This window comes from Anguilla rostrata, chromosome 8 (assembly GCF_018555375.3).
Source record: "Anguilla rostrata isolate EN2019 chromosome 8, ASM1855537v3, whole genome shotgun sequence".
NCBI lineage: Eukaryota > Metazoa > Chordata > Actinopteri > Anguilliformes > Anguillidae > Anguilla > Anguilla rostrata.
This window is the reverse complement of record NC_057940.1, coordinates 38,755,668-38,774,666: the sequence shown is the minus strand read 5'-3', so window position 1 is coordinate 38,774,666 and position 18,999 is coordinate 38,755,668. Positions and strand designations below refer to the sequence as shown.

At 49.4% G+C, this 18,999-nt stretch overlaps 1 protein-coding gene across 1 annotated transcript in view; it reads right to left on the bottom strand.

Moving 5' to 3' along the window:
* Positions 1-1,913: 1,913 nt before the first annotated feature.
* Positions 1,914-18,999, bottom strand: part of pard6gb (par-6 family cell polarity regulator gamma b) — a 42,962-nt gene continuing 25,876 nt past the window's right edge. The window contains exon 3 of the mRNA XM_064348191.1: positions 1,914-6,133. Within this exon, the coding sequence (XP_064204261.1) occupies positions 5,097-6,133 (1,037 nt within the window). The 3' untranslated portion in view covers positions 1,914-5,096. The remainder of the gene's footprint in view (positions 6,134-18,999) is intronic.

Here is an 18,999-nt window from a genome sequence, read left to right as displayed (position 1 = left end):
TTCTAAATGTTTAACAGTTCATATCTCGCATTGTCCTTCGGATAATCGGGGCATATGGAGCATTTTTATTTTACGTGCAAATATTTCCAGTTGTTTAATCACACCAATGAGGTCAAATACATCTAGCATTTGCTGACCCGAAAAATAAAAATGTTCTCTATCTTCTTTCCTAAGAGGTTTAGGCTTATATTTCTGCCCAAGGGGTTTTGCCCGGAGCTCACTTTAGGACCAGTGAGCTATATTTATTAGCAGACCTACTTTAACGCAACAATAGGATATATCCTACCTATATAATAATGCAGAGTATTAAACTCGAATTTATGGCACCTAAACCTGCTGCAAGTTTCGGCTAGGTTTAACACGGTACAAGAGCATTTATATTCCCCTAAAGCTGTGTGCACACAACGATTCTGGAAAATAAGTAGCGGATTTACTGCACGTGATGAAGATACTAGCTACTTAAGAACTGAGGTACACCAGAGCCACGGCAGGGTTGAGTAGGCACAACACACGTTAATTATACATCAAATAGCCTAAACGTAAAAACGAACTACTACTATCACTATTGCCATTTCACGGACGGTGCACTGTATTACTATAATAAACATTACGAGAATTGTTTATACAGGTAACTCTGGACAACACGGTTTAGACAAAATTACAAGTTTAATTCTATTCCGACACGGTCCCAGTGGCTCACACTGATTTGAGGACGGAGTCGATAAATGTTTCAAAATATAAGAACCAGATACATGTTTTTCTTTCTTATAAGGTTACATGTCTTTTCAGATTAACATGAGGATATGTTCTCTTACAAATATTGCGAGCCTTTTGTAGACTTTAGTTCATGTCAATGGAGTCTATAAATAATATATAGCCCTACATGCATAATTTCACTTGAAATAAATGTTTTGTACTCTATAGATCTTTTCTAGGAAATAATGTTGACATTGTAAATGGGTTTCTGAATGCAGTGTGAACATTTTCTCTGGGGTTTCAATCTGCTAGAGGCAAGGCAATTGACAGTTATTCAAGTATTAAATAAACATTTTTAATACACCCTGTCTAGCTTGGATTCCTGTTATTAACAATCAAAAGTGAACTTGATGCAGTGTCATGTATATATCTAAAGGGAAAAAATCTACATACAATCCAGCAAAGCATAGTTATGTGGACTTGCCAAGACACAAATTTACCAAATTTCCCATTTACATATGCTATAATAATGCCACAGGTCAGTAAAATGTACTCCTTTTGTATAGCATATAGGAATGTTAATACATTTAGCATTTAGAGATAACACCAGTTTTCTGGTTGTTTTTAAATGCTGTTTGGAAGTCCTTCATTGCTGGTGAAGGTGTATAATTTTGCTTGGGTTCATAATTTAATGTATTAAGTACATTTATGATTTCAGTATGGACTCTAGACCTTCTTTAAAATATTAATAATGGAATAAAATCATACTCAAGTCAGGCTTGATGTATGATGACAAATGGGGTGGGCACTTGCAATATGTACTTTGATAAACTTAAAAAAAATAACACACAGTAACAGCTGAGATTTCAATCCATCAGTTAAGTTTAAAGATAAGTGTATTTCACCAATAATTTGACAAATTAACATAATCATGCTTATAATATGTCAGTAATGCTTTTAACTGTCATTTTACTGAACTCAACAAAAAACAACAATGGCAAACTCTTATAATAATTTTTTAAATTGGCCTTAGGGCAAAAATTATGGTTGTAATTTTGGACAAGCAAGTCCTGAAAATGCAGTGACTTTCATTTGTAAGGTTCATATAGGGTTTACTAGGCTGTATTCATATAATACTTTGGTACGAAGTGCTACAAATATATAGCAGTTTTTAAAAAATGAACAAACAGTAACAAAAACAAACCAGGTAGACAGGATTTATGTAAGAGCAAAATGGGACTTCTTTAATTCCTTTATTTTGCTTCTCTTCAAAATACAAAATAAGTTCATTTAAACAGCAAGGAAATAATGAGTAAATAGTATTCACACACAATAAAAATGGATTGTAGAAAGGGTTCTGTTTTTCAAGTGATATGTACTATTGATTAATGAACAAACTATCAAAATTTTTCCCTCTGAAGATGGGAGAAATGTTTTAAAATGTTAAAACTACAATTAAATAAAAGTACAAAAAAGTTGTGTCAGAGGTTTAATGTTGTGCAAAAAAAAAATAAAATAAAAAAGGATTGATCAGTTTCAGAATGCAGTGGCATCAAAGACTGAGGAAGCAGAACCTTATGAGGTTCATTAAAACATGTATATTCAAGTTAGGGTATTTATCATATTTAATTGTGCTCTACAATTTATTGCAGACACAAAAACATGGAATTAACATTTTTTTCTATAGTGAAGTTTAAAAAGTCAGTTTATGTGAAACTTGGGATTGAGTATAAATTACCATTGTACCTTAAAAAGTAGTGAAATTAACTCAAATGTGAGGATGCTTGCTAAAATGGAACATGCTTCAGTGGTTTGAATCTTGAGAAAAGGTCATATCTTATCTCTTGCTGCATTCAAATGAAATGGCAACAATTTGCTATCAAAAGAACATCTCACAATGTGACAAAAAAGTGTTTATCTACCGCTCCTCTGAGATAAAATCACAGAAAAGCCTCCCTTCGTACCAGAAAATCTTTATAAATCTGTTTATCTGTTTTGAATGTTTGCAACGATCAGTTCATAATTAAAAAGTGTGTGTACAATAAAAAGATGGACAATGACAGTAAAACAATGAGATCATTCAAGCAAATTCAGACACATTTCCACAATAAATAATTTTCATGAAGACAGTGTGTCAATTCCTAATGTGATAGGTGCTTATTTGGGGGTTTATGCCATGCAATGACTGCTTCCTTCCAGCAGATGGTGCTTTCTTTAAGAGAGTCACATCCAGTTTCAGGGCCACATTGTGGTCTGTATTAATCTTTTCCTGTTGTAAAGAAGCAGGGAATTTCTATTCTCTAACGCCAAAGCGTGTCAAGAAAATTAACACAATGTGTAGCAAATGGAAGATGAAAAGCAAACAAATGGAACAGATTCCGATTACATGCAAATCAAGAAAAATTACAAACTTGGAGCAAAATGCAGAACAAGGCTTGGAATTTGGGTTTAAAAAAAAAAAGAAGAAAATTCTTAGTTTAAGACGACACGAAACAAAACAAATATTTAAAATGTACTTTCTTCATTTCAATAAGACAAAAACGACTGAGCTCCCAAAATATGGAAAACATTTACAGAGATGACATTTTTTTCAGATGTGGATTGTTCAAAGGAACCTTTCAGCTCCAACCTCTATGTTGTACTAAACGCGCAATGGCGTGATACGCAAATTTATACTGTTATAGCACGAGTAGACTGTGCTCTATAACCAGGGTGGGTTCCAAAGTTCACATCTGGCCTATACATTTGTGCCCATTAGAAACTGTGCTAATTACTACAGCAGCCATGAACACAAACCACTAACAGGGCATGGGAGGGGGGGGGGGGGGGTTTGGAACTGAAGTTAGTCTCAGATTCAACTGTAACTAGCAACAACACTGAAGCTGCCGCTCCTTCTGCTCGTCTGGGGGGGGTCTTGGAGAGTTGGCAGCTCTGAGGCCCAAAGTAAACGTTAAAGATAAAAGTTAATTAACACTCAGGTGGCGAGAGAGGCCCTCCGTCCATTACGCTGAGAATACACAGACAAAGCGCATGAGCCAGCATTCCTCTGTCCCTCTAGAGCGCCTGGTGTAGGACTGAGAAATGCTGTTACGCTTCCGCTTTTAAATAAAGATTCCAGATACAAATGACTTTAGGTAAACATCTCATAACGCTTTCCCTTTCTTTGTTAAATCAATTCTAATCATACTCTGTACCTCAATAACAACAAAATCTGAAATGATAGTTGGAGAAGCAACCGAGCATAACGGTCTGTATCGCAACAGTAAAGTTGTTCTCCTCTGCTATGAATATTTTTTTCCACCAGGAAAAAAGATCAATCTGATAAGGTGATTACTGCCTGCACATTGTAATACGTACACGTAAAGCCTAGTACACACACAAGTTATGGCAATTTCAAGGGAGTGTCCCAAAAATGATCGACCGGGGTGGTGGAGAATCCACAGCTTCGGGGCTGACCTGCCACACTTTTTAAAACCAGAGAATCGTATTTCACATCAGGAAATTAAACACTTTCTTCACCATGCACACTGCCGATAACATGGGCTGAGGACTAAAAAGTTGAATATCTCTCCTAAACTGCCTGACTTCTTCGAGCTTCTGGAGCTTCATGCGTTTTAGTATGTACGTGCCAAATTTCTACAGGAATTGGAGCTGGACTGGGGCTGAACTTTCCATGTGCATACTAGGCTTAAATAGGTAAGTGGTAAATAGTTAAATTGCATTATTTTTGTAGTAAAATATAAGAAGACAGAAGGTGTATTCTCTGAACACACACTTTCAATTCTGATATAACCGATTCCTTCTCTCTCACATTCCAATGTAAATTAGGTATGTACATCGCCCTGATCAACCATAAAAAGTTTAAGCTACTTGATAAACTTAGAAATAGGAAAATACTGCAGGGTACATTTTGTAAGGGTTTAAAAAAAGTACTTAATATTATTGACTGGAACTGTGCAAATCTGTCAGGCCAGCTAAAGATAAGACAGGTTATCATTAAAAATGAAAGGTTTATAAATAGCACCTGTTTGTTGGTCCCATTACCACAATATGGACAAAATACTTGGTTTAAACCACTTGAACTACTTTGAGCAAAACAGTCATATGTATAACAGTCACAACAGTATGCTTTCACCCTCATCAAAAGTTTATATTTCTAATGAAATTTTTCTATTTAGAAAACCTACGTAGTAGAAAGCCAGCAGTCCTGTATTATGTATTTTTTAAAGTACACAAAGTGGTGTTTTTAACCTTGAGTGTAGAATAGGAAGAGAAAACAGAGTGGTTTGTGGGGAAGAGTTCAGAGTTTTAAGAGTTTGACGGACAGGCTGCAGGCGTATCAGGGCAGTCTCTGTGCAGCCGGGAGTGGGGGAGGCGGGGCCACAGGCAGAGGCGGGGCACTATAGGGTAATGACCGTGCCGTCCTCCTCCACCCCGCCCCTGGGCAGCGCCAGGCTGTGCCGGGGGTCGGTCCGCAGGGAGCTGAGGATTTTGTGCAGGCTGCCGTTGCTCTCCCGGAGGGCGGGGTTGCTGCTGTGGTGGGGCTGGAGGGTGAGGTCCCGGTGCAGCTTGAAGCTGAGGCCGGCGTGGGGGGGCGTCCCGTTGAGGCTGGCCTGCGAGTGGAAGGAGGCGGTGGAGATGACGGAGGCGGGCCTGGGCGGGGGCGGGCTGGGATGGGGCGGGGCGGGGGCAGGGACGGGGGCGGGGGCGGGGGCGGGGCCCAGGGAGCGGGAGGAGGCGGAGGCGGCCGAGGCGTTGGAGCGGCGGGACGGGCGCTTGATGCTGCTCTCGATGACGATGTCCGACTCCTCGTCGCTCTCCAGCTCGTCGGCGGCGAAGGCGTGGCCGTGGGCCCCGGTGGCGGCGGCGGCGGCGACGGCGAGCGGCAGGCTGGGGTAGCCCGCCGAGCTGCCGCTGCTGTCCGTGGACTGGCCCGAGCTGCCCGAGACGCGGCTGCCGCGCACGATGTTGTTGCGCTGGTTGACCGGCTTCACCGTCACGATCAGGTTGTGGCTGTTGGCGATCATCATGTCCGTCACCTGGTCCAGCGTCTTGCCCGTCACCTCGATGCCGTTCACCTCCAGCACCTCGTCGTTGACGGCCAGAAGGCCCGTGCTCTCCGCCAGCCCGCCGGGCACCATGCGCGAGATGAAGATGCCCGGGACCTTCTCCAGGCCGTGGGGCGTGACCCGCACGCTGGTGCCGTCGCGGATGTAGAAGCCCAGCGGCTTGTCCGAGCCGTGGCGGTACAGGCGCACGCGGCGGTGCGACTCGGGCAGGATGTCCACGTCGATGATGGACGAGACCGGGCGGAAGTCCTGCGGCATGCCGATGCGGATGTGCGGGCGCTTCCTGTTGGCGTCGTTGCGCAGCGTCACCACCGCCTTCTTCCGGCGCGTCAGCGTGTTGGTGCCGAAGTTGCTGTAGTCCACCTCCTCTGCAAGACAGAGCACCGACAAGGGGTCTGCAGTCAGCAAGCATCCAGACTCACACTACCTACAACAACAGAACCTTAATCTTTTACAGTCCTTTAAGTACACTACAGTACAATCCTTTTTCCACCAGCATAACGTTTACACACACCTCTTAAACCATATTAACTGCTCAGTCCCGTCTCTTTCATAAACTATTTTAATGACTTAATTTAAAATCACTGAATGCTTTTGACCATCACTCAATTTTATATTGCTAATGAAACAAACTTGTGTTTAAAAATGAAAACCAACCTACAAAATTCCCATATTTATATACGCAAACACAAAATGGAGTTTTTAACCTGGAGTGTAGAAAAGAGAAAGATGTTTGTGGGTAAGAGTTCAATGCCTTAACTCCACACAGCCTGCAGGTAACAGTGCGCAGGGCAGGGTAAAAGGGAATAAAAGCCTTGCATTCATGCAGGCGGCTGGCAGGCGCGCGCGCGGGGCAGGGAGCGTTTGGGCTGCAGGACCCGCACAGGGGCGTGTGCGGCCTCCTTTCCGGGGGTGCGTGGCGGTAGCTGGCGGCTCCGGGGCGAGCTTCAAAGCGGGGCGGGTTTTCCCCAGGAGAGCCGCGCTGCAGACGGCCTCGGCTGCCCACCTGGGACTCATTAAGCGCGGCATAAATCCAGCCGCGCAGCGCGCTCTGGGAAAGGTGCGTCAGGACCGAGCCGCGCAGTAAAAAAAGGCCGGCGCTAGCTCAGCTCTAACAGGGCACATATGACTGCAATAGGGACCATATGTGAGAGTTGATTTAACACCGAGCTATTTCACTGTGCGTGCTCGCAGCGTGCCCGCCCCTTCCCAGAGTCCCTTGCGGTCCAGTCAGGGCCCCGTTAGGACCTTCTGCTGCCACGCGCAGAGTAATGGCGTTGTTTGCTGTGTTCTCCCAAAGCTACTTTCAGGGCGAGAGGTCCCCCAGCAGTGGAGTCCAGCTCCGCGGGTGACCAGCCCGGCCTCAGGGGGGCGCCAAATTCCACATTGCGCGGAGGTGAACGAGAGTTCTGCCGCTGCCGTCCGACTGTTAGAACCCCAGAGCGTTTATGGTGGAATGACTCTCCCCTTTCATGCCCTTTCGGCCTGCGCTAAGCGCTAGCTTAGCTGACCTCGTATTTCAGGCTTCAGAAACGGCAGGCCTGGGCCCAGAGCTGTTTAAAGTGCTGGAGCGTGTGCGTGTGAGCGTGTGTTTCGAAGAGTACATGATTTATGGGGTGGCAAAACACAAACACACAACCCCACGCTCCCCCCCCCCCCACGAGCCATCACAACACGCCTGCTTTAATTAAGCTAAACGAGGAACGTGGGAGGTGGAGGAATTAAATCAGAATCAGAGGGGGATCTGACTACAAATATTTTTTTAAACGGCAAAGCCCGAGTTGCTATGAGTCAGCAGTTGAAATTCACCCGACCTGGCGCCCCGTCGCAGCCGCACATAGGATGCATCCGCACGTGTGCGTTAAGGCAGCCCCCCTGTGAGCAAGCTGCCCAGCAGTGCCATTACCTCACAGTAGGGGGTGACAACCTGCTGTGTGTCACTGACATAAAAATACACTTCGACAAATAAATCAAATTTTATTTTCCCTAGTGCTTTTGCACATGGTCGTACTTGAGTTACCAACCCCTGGGTTACAAAAAATGGCCAAAACACTAAGCGCCGGGTTGCCAGCAGATCAGGCTAAGCTACGTGAGGAAGGCAGATGAAGGCTACAGTCACGTTTCACAGTCAAACAGAGCATTTTTCATTGGCTTTGCTCTGATCATATACTGTAACCTAAGGGGTCAGCATATGTTTGGTGAAGGGAGGAATCCAGTAGCAGCTATCAGGTCGTTGGTTGCATCTCCGGGAACGTGCACCCTAGTTTTCTCCTTTCGGCCGGGCAGCCTTCTTGGCCTGTAGTGGGCCTTGCTGACTGTTGGTTTTGGACATGGCATCGCACTCTTTGGTGACTGAGGGTGGGTTTCCAGTGAGAAGTGGAAACCGCTTCAAAATACTGAAACATGCAAGTACTGTACAAAAATCAGGAGACACGTAAACATGGACATTAAAAAAACCAACAAAAATCACAGTGGAGCCGACCAATCAGGATATGCACAGACTAATCTGTAAACTAATCTTGGGGAAAATTTCAGCACAGTAAACTAACCCAGCAAACAGTGTGGACAAGGTGATAAAGAAACAGAATGTGACAGGGGCCTGCTGGTTGGAGGGAGGGATTCAGTGGGTGCAATCCCTCTCATAAGTGAGAGAAAGAGATAGGGTACGCCCCCTCTGGCCTGTTCAGCTCTGGCCGAGTCGGTACGAGATGCAAACAAAAGGCTGACCTCTGACCCCACCGCTGAGCCGCTGAGTCAGAGGCAAGCAGCGGCTCTCTCCAACCAACACCGCAGATATGAGCCGAGCCAATAAATTCAACTGTGTGCAAAACAGAGAAAAAGTAGAAATATTGGATAAATTCTGTGATTGAGATCTCATTGACTCATTGTATAGACTGCCAGTGTAAAGTGAATGAAATGCGTTCTTTTCCCCTGGAAATGTACAGAGCTGTCTGTATACTGCTATTCAATGGGAAGCTCACAGCAACGCTTGTTTCTGATAATCTCTCTCACAGAAAGACTCAGAGGATGCCGGACTGGCCCGTTTTCACTGTGTTGATCCTGCAGTGCTAATTAAACGCTGCCTCAGCCCTTCCTCTCCCACGGCCAGCGGTCAGCGGAGGAAGCCCGGATGCCGTGACGCATCCCGGTCGGGGGGGTGGGGGGGGTGGGGCGTTCCACGTTTCCACGGTTACGGGGATGAGTCACCGCCCGCCACCACAGGACGGAGACACTTGCCGCTGCACTTGTGTCAGACGCACGGAGGGCCAGGTGGCATCTCCTGGTGGCACTTCCTGTAAGAGCGAGTCAGTGAGCTTCTTTTCAGCCAGAATGGGAAGTGCAGCTCAGTTTATGAGGCATTGCATTATTTCTGTGCAATTCACAGAACACACCGTTCGCTCCACAAGCCGTCCCCTGTAGCTTTTTCATTCAGCTGGTAAAAATGAGTGGCTTTAAAAAACCTGGCTCAAATGCACAATTAAGTCTCACACACTCCGAAAACGCACGCGACAAACGGCCTTCTCTCCTCAGCGGCTGAATTAATTAAGGGCTACCGTGCGCCGTTACAGCAGCCCGCCTCTCCAGACAAACCCCGTGGCGCCAGCCGCCGCGCCGCAGAACCTTCCTCATGACGAAGCCAAGGCCGGCTCGGACCGCTCGGGCCCGCGGTCGACTTCCCCCAAAAACAGCCCAGCCACGGCGGCTGAAGTCGGGGGGCCCAGAAAAAGGGCTCTCCTCCGGCAGAGGGGAGAAAAAAAAAAAAAGCCATTTACCCTCTTTAAAAAAAACTTAAAAATATTTTTAACAATGCCTCCCGAAGCTCCCGGAGCACATCAAAGTGCTCGGGCCGCGGTTACTCACGGCGCGGGCCGCGCGCGGCGGGGCGGTTATTCAGATCCAGTCCAGACGCAGACGTTTACCGCGCCGCGGAATTTACGCCACAAGTGCGAGTCCTGGACTGAGGAGCGCGTTTGAAGTTTTTCCGCTCGGCCTCATTACGCTCCTCGAGCCCTTCTCCCCCTGTCCCGGGGAGGTGCGGCGCCTCTCACGCGGCACGCTCAGCCGGGGCTCCGCTCCCCCCGTGACGAGAGCTCGGACCAGAACCGCACGGACGCGCGGACGGGGTCTCTTCCGCGCGGCCGACGGGCTCCAGATGCGGCCGAGCTCCGCTCGTTAAAAGAAAAAAGAAAAAATCGGGCGAGCCGGGATTGGTCGTGCCGGGCACCCCCCCCCTCCGAACCCGACGGCCCAGGGCGGCTCCCGGCCCCGATTTGATCCGGAAAAGTCCAGAGCGGGTTAAGGATGTTCCGGTTCGCTGCGGTCTCCGTGAGAGTTTGATGGTCTGAACTCAGTGGCTCTGCTAAAGCCACAGTTCACCGCCTGCCTTAACCACCACTGACAGGGTAATCCCCGCAATGGCAAAGCACGATGGGAAGGTGAACGTAATTGCAATGATCAAAGACCGGCTGAGCATTTCAAATCTCTCAGAGTGGAAGGTTCTGATGCCTCGTAAAAGTAAAAGTCTGCTGATGGGAGAAGTTTTCATGTTCTCAGGTAACACTCCGATGCGGTTATACTCGAGTAACACACACACACACGCACGCAGAGCCGCTCGCAGTGGCCTTTTACCGAGCTCAGGATGTCAACAGCACAAATTCCTGAATAAATCACACAGGTCCATTCGACTAAACAAATCGTTCCCGGACAAATGCCGTGTCTGAACGCATCAGATACGATCTGGCTGGAACAAAGGGAGCGGCGAGCGGCAGCGAGCGCTAGCAAAAACTCCTGGCAGAAAGCAGCAGGATTCCATCGCCACAGGGCCGCAGTTCACGGGAGCTAAGCGCTAAACAAAGTATCACCTAGCAACCTCCCTCCGCCCTCTGCGAGCGAGCGCAAACAGCAGAGCTACGCGCTGAACGCGCGAGTCTCCACAGGCGCGTCGGGCTCGGTCACCGGGTGCGTTACCGGGGCTCGAGGGGGCCGCCCCGCGACCTCCTGCTCCCCCCCTCTCCCTCCATGTGAGCTGCCCCGGGGTGTCCCGAAATGGGAGCCTGCCGTGCGGGGGGGGGAGATCCCCGGACGGCGTGAACTCCGGGCTGACCTCACGGCAACACCCCTCCGATCGCTTACGGGAAGGGGGCGGGGCCTGCCAGGCAGCGGCAGGCACCGGCGGGAGTCATGTGACCTGACACGGTGCATGGAGGAGGCAGAGGGGAGGGGAGGGGAGGCCCAACCTGGGGAGGGATCATAAAGTGCGGCTTTCATTCTCCCACAGGAGCGAGGAGCGAGGCCCGGGGCAGTCACACAGACCGGGCTGGGGCGCTTCTCATGGCTAGACTGAGGATTTCTCCCTCTCCGGTGAGGCTTTCGGAAACTGGGCGGGGGCAAAGGATGAATCATAGCTGGTCATGCTGGGGGGGGAGGCAGGGAGGCAATTCCTCCGATGTCCCCCTCCGCAGCCAGCGCAGAGCTGCGGGAACGTATCAGAAGCACAACCTTTGTTGCTCTAATTGCTCCTCTCATTAGCCCATCTCGCACAGCCGGAGAGCTCCACATCTGTCAGCCAGCCACCCAGAGTGCGGTCTCACTAGCTGGGACAACAACAAACAAAGCAAGCAAGCATTACATAATTTCATTCTCTCCGCATGTTTCGGCCACTCTGTGTTGTCACAGAGTTCTAGGAACACGATCTATTAACAGTGGACCCACTGTAGCCGTGGAACCACACAGCACTGGATTTGACAACAACAAACACTAATGAGTCAATGGGCTGTGAATGGAGGCAATATTAATTAGGACTAGTGGGACACATTAGCGGTAGGAAGCCGAGGTACGAAGGCCAGCACCGACAGAAGGCAGTTTCATAACAAGGTCCTGTCGGCAAAACCCAACCGAGCCGAACATGAGCTCAGCTTTACGTAACACTATTAAGCCATACATGTGGAAAACGGACCGAATGCAAGTTCGCCTCTGATATTATTACCATCCCATATTCATACTGCGCTGTCGGTGAAAAATTCAAGTTGTTACAAGTTCCACACAAGTAAAAAAAAAAAATTTTTTTTAAAGAATTAGGAAACGCGTGCCAAGTAAACGTCTCCAACTGTACGAGTCTGATTTATAAAGTCCCGCTGCACTTTAAAGTAATAAAGGCAGCTCTTCAGCTCATCGGTTCCTGTGTATGTGCATCGTGGACATCCTGCTTTTACTTGTAGACTGCTACACCGCTCCATTTCGAAAAAAGAGAAACTGTATGATATTTAATAGCTGCAAATTGAGAACAGGATCTGGAGTCAATGCTGGTGTCGACCGTCCTTAACCAGAAAGTTAATGGTTGACTGAAAATGGCAGAAATCTTTCATGTGGGAAGCAGGGGCCGCGGGGTTTGAAGACCATCGGAGATGACAGCGCGAACACGGTTTGTCGAATTGTTCAGGAGTGGACATCGGTTACATAAGAACGTTCTGCTTGCTGGTGTCAGGAGGACATGTAAACAGGAAGTAACCACAGTGGGCTTTGGTCATGCGGTTAACGAGGGCAATTCGATGCGGCCAGAGTGGGTTTTTCGTGGGAAACCACAGGAATCGAGCTGAAAGGCAGCTTTTCTGAGTTAGTTTTTTTTTCTGCCTATCCTGTCTATTGGGAACCAGACTTGGTGCGAGATGCAGACTGAACGGCAATAACTAATTAAAAAAAATCCCAAACTGAAACTGCTTTCCAGCAAATCAAACCAAAATGGGACCATGCAGAATATGCTTACGTCCAACCAATGGATAACAGAAAACATTGAGGAGATGGTGAATTTAACAATCTAAGACATCCACTGAAAGGTGGGAAGGGCCAGGCAAGTTTCAGCCAGACACGGATCAATGTTATACTAACACTCCAATGAAAGGAATACCAGCAGAAACCCTTCTTTGAATGTGCAAGAAATTTTTCACATTCTTTGGGGGGGGGGGGGGGTGTAAAGAGAGGAGAACGGGGCAGAGAGGGGGGTGGGGGGGATGAGTGATGGTGCGGGGGGCGGGGGGTGGGGGAGGGCTGTGGGTTTGGAGACCTGAAAGCTCGGAGCTGACGACAGCCAGGACAAGACTCCCCCACCCCACCACCCACCACCCCACCCACCTCTGCCCAAAAAAAAAAAACAAACCACCACCTCCGAATCAGCCCCCGATGTCGCGAAACGGAGCGAGCTGAAAACAGCAGCTGCCGCCGCCCGCGAGGGAGTGTCCCAGAGAAGGGCCGTGAGGACATTCCGGGCCCTAATTATGAGGGGTACAGAACGGAAGCCTCCCCAGACTCCCGGCTCCGGCGGCCCTCCGTCCCGCGCACTCAGCAGCGCCTCCCGGCCTCCGCTGTTATCGTTACCGCGCGCCGCGCGCCGCGCCGCACATCTGGGACGCGTTAGCGGTCTGCGCGGCTGGGTGGGGATTCCTTTACGGGATTAAATTCTCATTCCTTTCCCCTCTCAGACGGAGCGCATTTCTTTCTGCCGCAGGTCAAGGCGGTTCGGGCTCCGATTGGGCCGTTGGCTGGTGACGCTCGCAGAGTTCCGTTACAGGTCTCAGACACGCACCTAAAAATTGTCCTACTTTCTGACCCCCCCCAACTCATCGCCCACTCACCCACCCACCCATTCAAAAATTCATTCAGAAGAGCATCTATCCAGACAACTTCTTACAATGCGCTAAATTTCACTGAATGGAGGCCAGGTTTCCCAGTTATCCGGCTCTCCATCAGAATAAGGAAGGCCTACGCCCCGGCGAGCCGTGCCGTTCGCTAAGCACGGCGCGGTCTGCGGTTCCGCTCCTTCCTGACGGGCCTCTGAGAGAACAAACGCGCGGCGAACGCCGCGGCGTGGACGGAAGGGGCCGCTGACGTGCGTTCGGCGTGCCGCCGGCGGCCCGGCGAGCTTGCGTAATGCTGCGTGCCCTCGCACAATAGGCTGTCGCAGCACATCCATCAAACCCCCCCCCCTCTGCTTGTTTGAGTAAAAGAGGGGGGGGGAAGACCGTAAAGAGGAGAGGGAAGCGGATGAAAGGAACCGAAAAACGTGTTTCATTCCTGAAGGTTTTCTGATGCCGTCATAGCGCGAAGGAAAGGACCATCTTGTGTGTATTATTTTATTATTGCATTATTACCACAGCCCGCCATGCCGGACGCCATCTTGGTCGGCACGATCATCCAAAGGCTGGCATTAGAAACGCCTGAAGGCCTGGAGGGGGAAATCTCCATTCTCTTGCCATGTTTTTTTTAGCACTGACTCGAAATGAGGGGTGGTTCTGCATGGACCCGAATCAGTCAGGATAGAAAGTCACGTTGTACCTTTTCTGGTAGGAGTTTGGTGATGTTAGGGTTAAATATCACCATCATGTCTGTGGTGTGGATTTCGTTCTGCGCAGGTGGCATGTGGAGATTTGGAAACTGGCTGTGTTGTAGGACGAACCAGAAGCTGTGCTGCAGTCTCTGGGGGCATCACAGCAGTGGCTGGGAGGGCAAGACCTTTCCACCCATTCCTAAAAATGGCTGCCTGTGTCCATAAGCACATGCATCTCTAACAGAGCAGAAGGGCCTGCTCTTCTCACTTTCAAAAAAAACTATTTTGGAGAGTCATGCCCATAAACAAATTCAACAGTTTTGTGTCGACCAAAAATACACCTCATGGAATTAAAGTAAAATTCAAGTAAAAAAACACAGCCTGGTGACTCTGAAAGGAACAGAAATCAGGAATATTTTCACTGCTGTAAGGCACAGGCCCTCAATGCGCACAATTAAATAATGCTATGTGCACTTCAGACACGTTTTCATTCGTTCGCTCGGTGAAATCGAACCGAAGTAATGAAAGACGTAAAATACGTTCGTGCCGCAAAACTGTTTTGACAGCACCGAAATGAACACTAATGGAACATTATATGACCCTGGATCGCGGCCATTCAGCTGTGAAATGGCAGATACACACACACACACGCGCACACGCACACAGGCATGCACGCACACGCACAGAACAGTCATTGCCTCATCGAAGGCAGGTGAGGTTACTCCGGCGCTTCCCACGTCATGACAGTGAAAGCAATCGCGGCATCTTCCCGTTATGAAATACCCATTCAGCAGCAGTCACCCAATCAAACGTGTTTATATGAGCGTCGTTATCATGTACAAATGCTTTACAATTTAAAATTTTGAAATGGGCAGCGCTCTATGCTCTATTTTTTCCACGGAGAACATAAGCTGAGCTGCTAAATGTAAGAGCACATTATCAGTAGATGTTTTCCTAAATTATTTTTCCCCATTTAACACACATAAATTTTCATAAGAAAATGCTCCTGAAATGGGAGCACTGTAGAGACCTGATTGGAATGACAAACCACGGTGAATCGATCCCGGGACAATTTCGGGCCATTTTCAGACCCAGTGAACGGCAGTGTGTGAGAGTCTCCCCCGAGCGGGGCGACTGATTCCCACATCGGCCTGGATACTGACCCGCACCAGGCCACCCCCCCCCCACCCCCAACGCTGCCTATCAGCGAGTGACCCCTGCCCTGAAAAGAGCCAGGCCACGCCGCTAATCTCACGCACTGACGGCTGATGACACACAGGCCCCAGACTGAGCCCTGAGGACTGAGGGGGGGAGGGGAGGGGAGGAGGGGGGGGGATTAGGGCTTCATACCGCTTAAAATCTCCCGTGGCGGGCGGATCCTGTCCCCGGTGGGATCACGTCAGGCCTCCACAAGAGATCGCTCATTGGTGCGGGGAGCCTCTCGGTGCCACGGGAACGGCGTCGTGTCAGGTGATGACACACTGTCTGGGGGCGGGGCCAGGGAGAGGGTGAGACAAAGCACCGCACAGCTCTAACGAAAGACCCGGCGTGCACGAAAGCGCGCTTCAGGACGGCCTGACGTCCCACAACCAGCGCAGACCCGAAAGCACCCGACAGGTCCTCAGGGTTCATCATCTCAGCTTCACGAAAAACGCACACGTCCACACACAGGACCTCCTTCAGACGCACAAACAAGTCAGAGCAGAGCAGACGGCGAAGGAACCGAGCGGCGGGCGACGGGTTTCCCGGCGGCAGGCTGGGCGCTAGCTTTCTTCCCACGCGACGCGGCCGTCAGCTCTCCGCCCCCGACGGAGGGCGGGGTCACGTGACCTTCCCTCAGAGCCCCCGCCGGTCGCCGTACTCCGAGGGCTCGCACGAGAGAGCGAAGGGGACCGTTAGTCAGGAGAATGAGTAACCCCGAAAGAGGGCGGGGCCGGGGCGCCCTGAGCACGCGCGCGTGCAGCTCGGGGAGCGCCCTCGACCGCCGCAGGCATCGCACGAACACCCCGACGCAGGGAGATACACGGGCTCCGCGGCGGCCGCCAACGGCCTCTCGTGAGTCACTCTCGCGTGTCACGCTTACACACGTTTAAAAAGAAAAACAAAAAGAAAGGATCGCTGCGCGGATGCCCTGCCGGCAACAGGCAGCGGTAACGAATTCCGGTGAGAGCTCTTCTACCGGGAGCGTCTACCTCGACCTCTAGCCTGGCTTCATCGCGACCGCAAGAGAGAGTCCAAAAATACCGACCGAGCGCGATCTGATACCGCGGACAGGGCAGGACGACGATCGCAGATTAACGGAGACACATCTTACCGTTCCGTCTTTTATTGGACGCAGACGCCGCGCGGAGAGAGAAAGGAAATGCTTTGAAACGCGCCGAAGACCACAATCAGCTTTTTATTAGTTACAGACAATGTACAAAAGAGAACAGCAACAAAAAAATCCTTTGAAACGTGCTGAACACCATGTTCAGCTGGCTCACAACCACACTAAGGGAAGTCATTTCCTCTGCAATAAGGATTCTTCATTTATTCTGTAGCCAGCCATGAAATTGATTAAATAGGACCAAGGACCAATAATAACAAGATTTCCGTCTGTTCAAACTGTCTACTTAATGCATTAGAGTTTGTGTATATAGTAAAACATACGGTTAAAACTGGTTAAAAAAATGTAAATTGTTGCAACGGGCCATATTTCAACCGTTCCACTGTTGTGGGCTGTGAACTGTCCCTCTTCTTTCTTTGTTTTGTCCGTGTGAGATCTCTTCCCTCCTGAGCGATTGGGAAACCTCCGACAGGCCCCAACTGGTGTCCTGTACCTGAAGGAGACACGCCCCTCTTTCACAACACCGAGGCCAGGCCGTGTCCTGAGGGAGCCAACCCTGGGGATCACATGCTCCTCTGCAGCCTCACAGACCTGGCTCACGCTCGCTCTCTCTCTCTCTCTCTGTCTCTCTGTCTCTCTCTCTGTCTCTCTCTCGGTCACTCGCTCGCGCTCTCTCTCTCTCTCTCTGTCTCTCTCTCGGTCACTCGCTCGCGCTCTCTCTCTCTCTCTCTGTCTCTCGCTCTCTCTCTCTCTCTGTGTCTGTCTATGTCGCTCGCTCTGACGACATGCTGAGAGCGGGCAGGGATGATGACGAGTCTCCCTCATACTGTGCCCTTCCCCTGTGAGAAACCGCACTGTCCTGGCGCTCTGCAATGCCCGTGAGTTGAAGAACTCGAGAGCTGAAAATCATAACCGATAAATCTCTGGAATGAGCGCTTATGAACATCGACATCATCAGTGAGGTACTGGGCCAAAAAGTGAGTGAGGCAATCTCAGCGAATACCTAGGAAGAGCTTCAGTATAGGCTATATCCCGGTGTTTACAAGTACAACACAAAGTGTAAACTATTTAAGCCACTGTGGATGAGGACACAATGTATCCAATTAAGTAATAACAACAGTACTTACTGTACTGAAAGCAGACGGTAGTACAGAAAGCTGACGTAGAAGTCCGTTTTGTATGACTCATCGCACCCAGAGTACACGGGAGACAGGGAGAACATTCACAGGACAGAGATTTCCTGCCCCTCCTCCCCCACCTTTTTTTTTTTTACATGTCAGTGTCTATTGCTTTCAGATCAACATTAATAAGTCCTTCCTTCATGTGGCCTTGCCCCCCAGCTAGAACCAATGAATTGCTGAGCTGGGGTGATTGGCAGGTAGCCCACTTATCAGCACAGGGGTCCTGCCCTTTTCTCTCCGGTAAGCTTGGATATGGTCCCACGCGCCATTTAAAAGTGAATGTTCTGTGATGGTCCTGCGCTGTGACTCAGTGTAAACCGTGAGCTGAATCGTGTAATACACATTGAATAACTACAGAATGATCCTGGGCCCAAGTGTATTAAACCTATCTGTTGCTGACACACTCACTCCTAAGTAATATTCATCACAATGATGAATGGATCATTAAGGAAACGGATACTCGCAGAAGTGACTCAGCAATTGAAACAGTGTGTCACTTGACAAGTTAGTTCAAAGAACTAATGAACTGCATATCATTAATGTAATTTAATTCGTTTATTTTGCTTTCATTACTTCCATCTCTCCTCTATTCAACAGATAACACTGGAATCGGACCCACACAGAAAGACAAGAAGTTCATTTACAGGTGTACCAAGAAACAGATTAATCTTTACATGCAGGCATTTACCAGAGCTCTTCTTATTTATACTCGGAATCCATTATTGCGGCTGGGTATTTCACTGAAGCAGTTCAAGTGCTTTCCTAATGGTCGTAACTGCAAAATCACACCCCTGCAACCTCTGAGTTACTTACTAACCCGGTTATGTAACCATAATACCACACCGCTGCCTTTTACTTTCTCAATGGCCAGACAGTGCTCGGAAAACCCGGTGAAAAGGGGATCTTCAATGACGCCCATCCATCTGGGGGCACTCCGAAACACACCTCGCTCAGAGAGAGAAGCACAGGGGTCAACGGGTCGGTTTACCGTAGCTCCCCCACCGTCCTGGCAGCCAGCGGCTCACGGCCAGCGCTAAGCCCCCGTCGGTCAGAGATGAGCGTTCATTCCGCATGGCCGCCTCGCCTGCCTGTCCCCGGCTCGCGAGCGAGAGAGCGAGCGCTCGGGCTCCAGCGGCGGTTACTATCAGATGAGCGGCCCCACGGGCCGGGACGACGGGCAGCCCTAATTGTTCTGAAGGCCTGACCCACATTCCGTCTTTCAGGGAAACCGAAGCGTTCAGTGGGTCTGCGGCTCCTCGCATTGTTATTCATCACAGTCACCTCTGTCAGCCCACCAGGCCCTTCTCCTATGGGTCTCAGGAACAAAAAACAAACAAGGGAACCAAAGGAAAAAAAAAACCCACGGAGGGAATGGGGGAGGGAGGCCCAGGGAAAGAGATTTAGTTT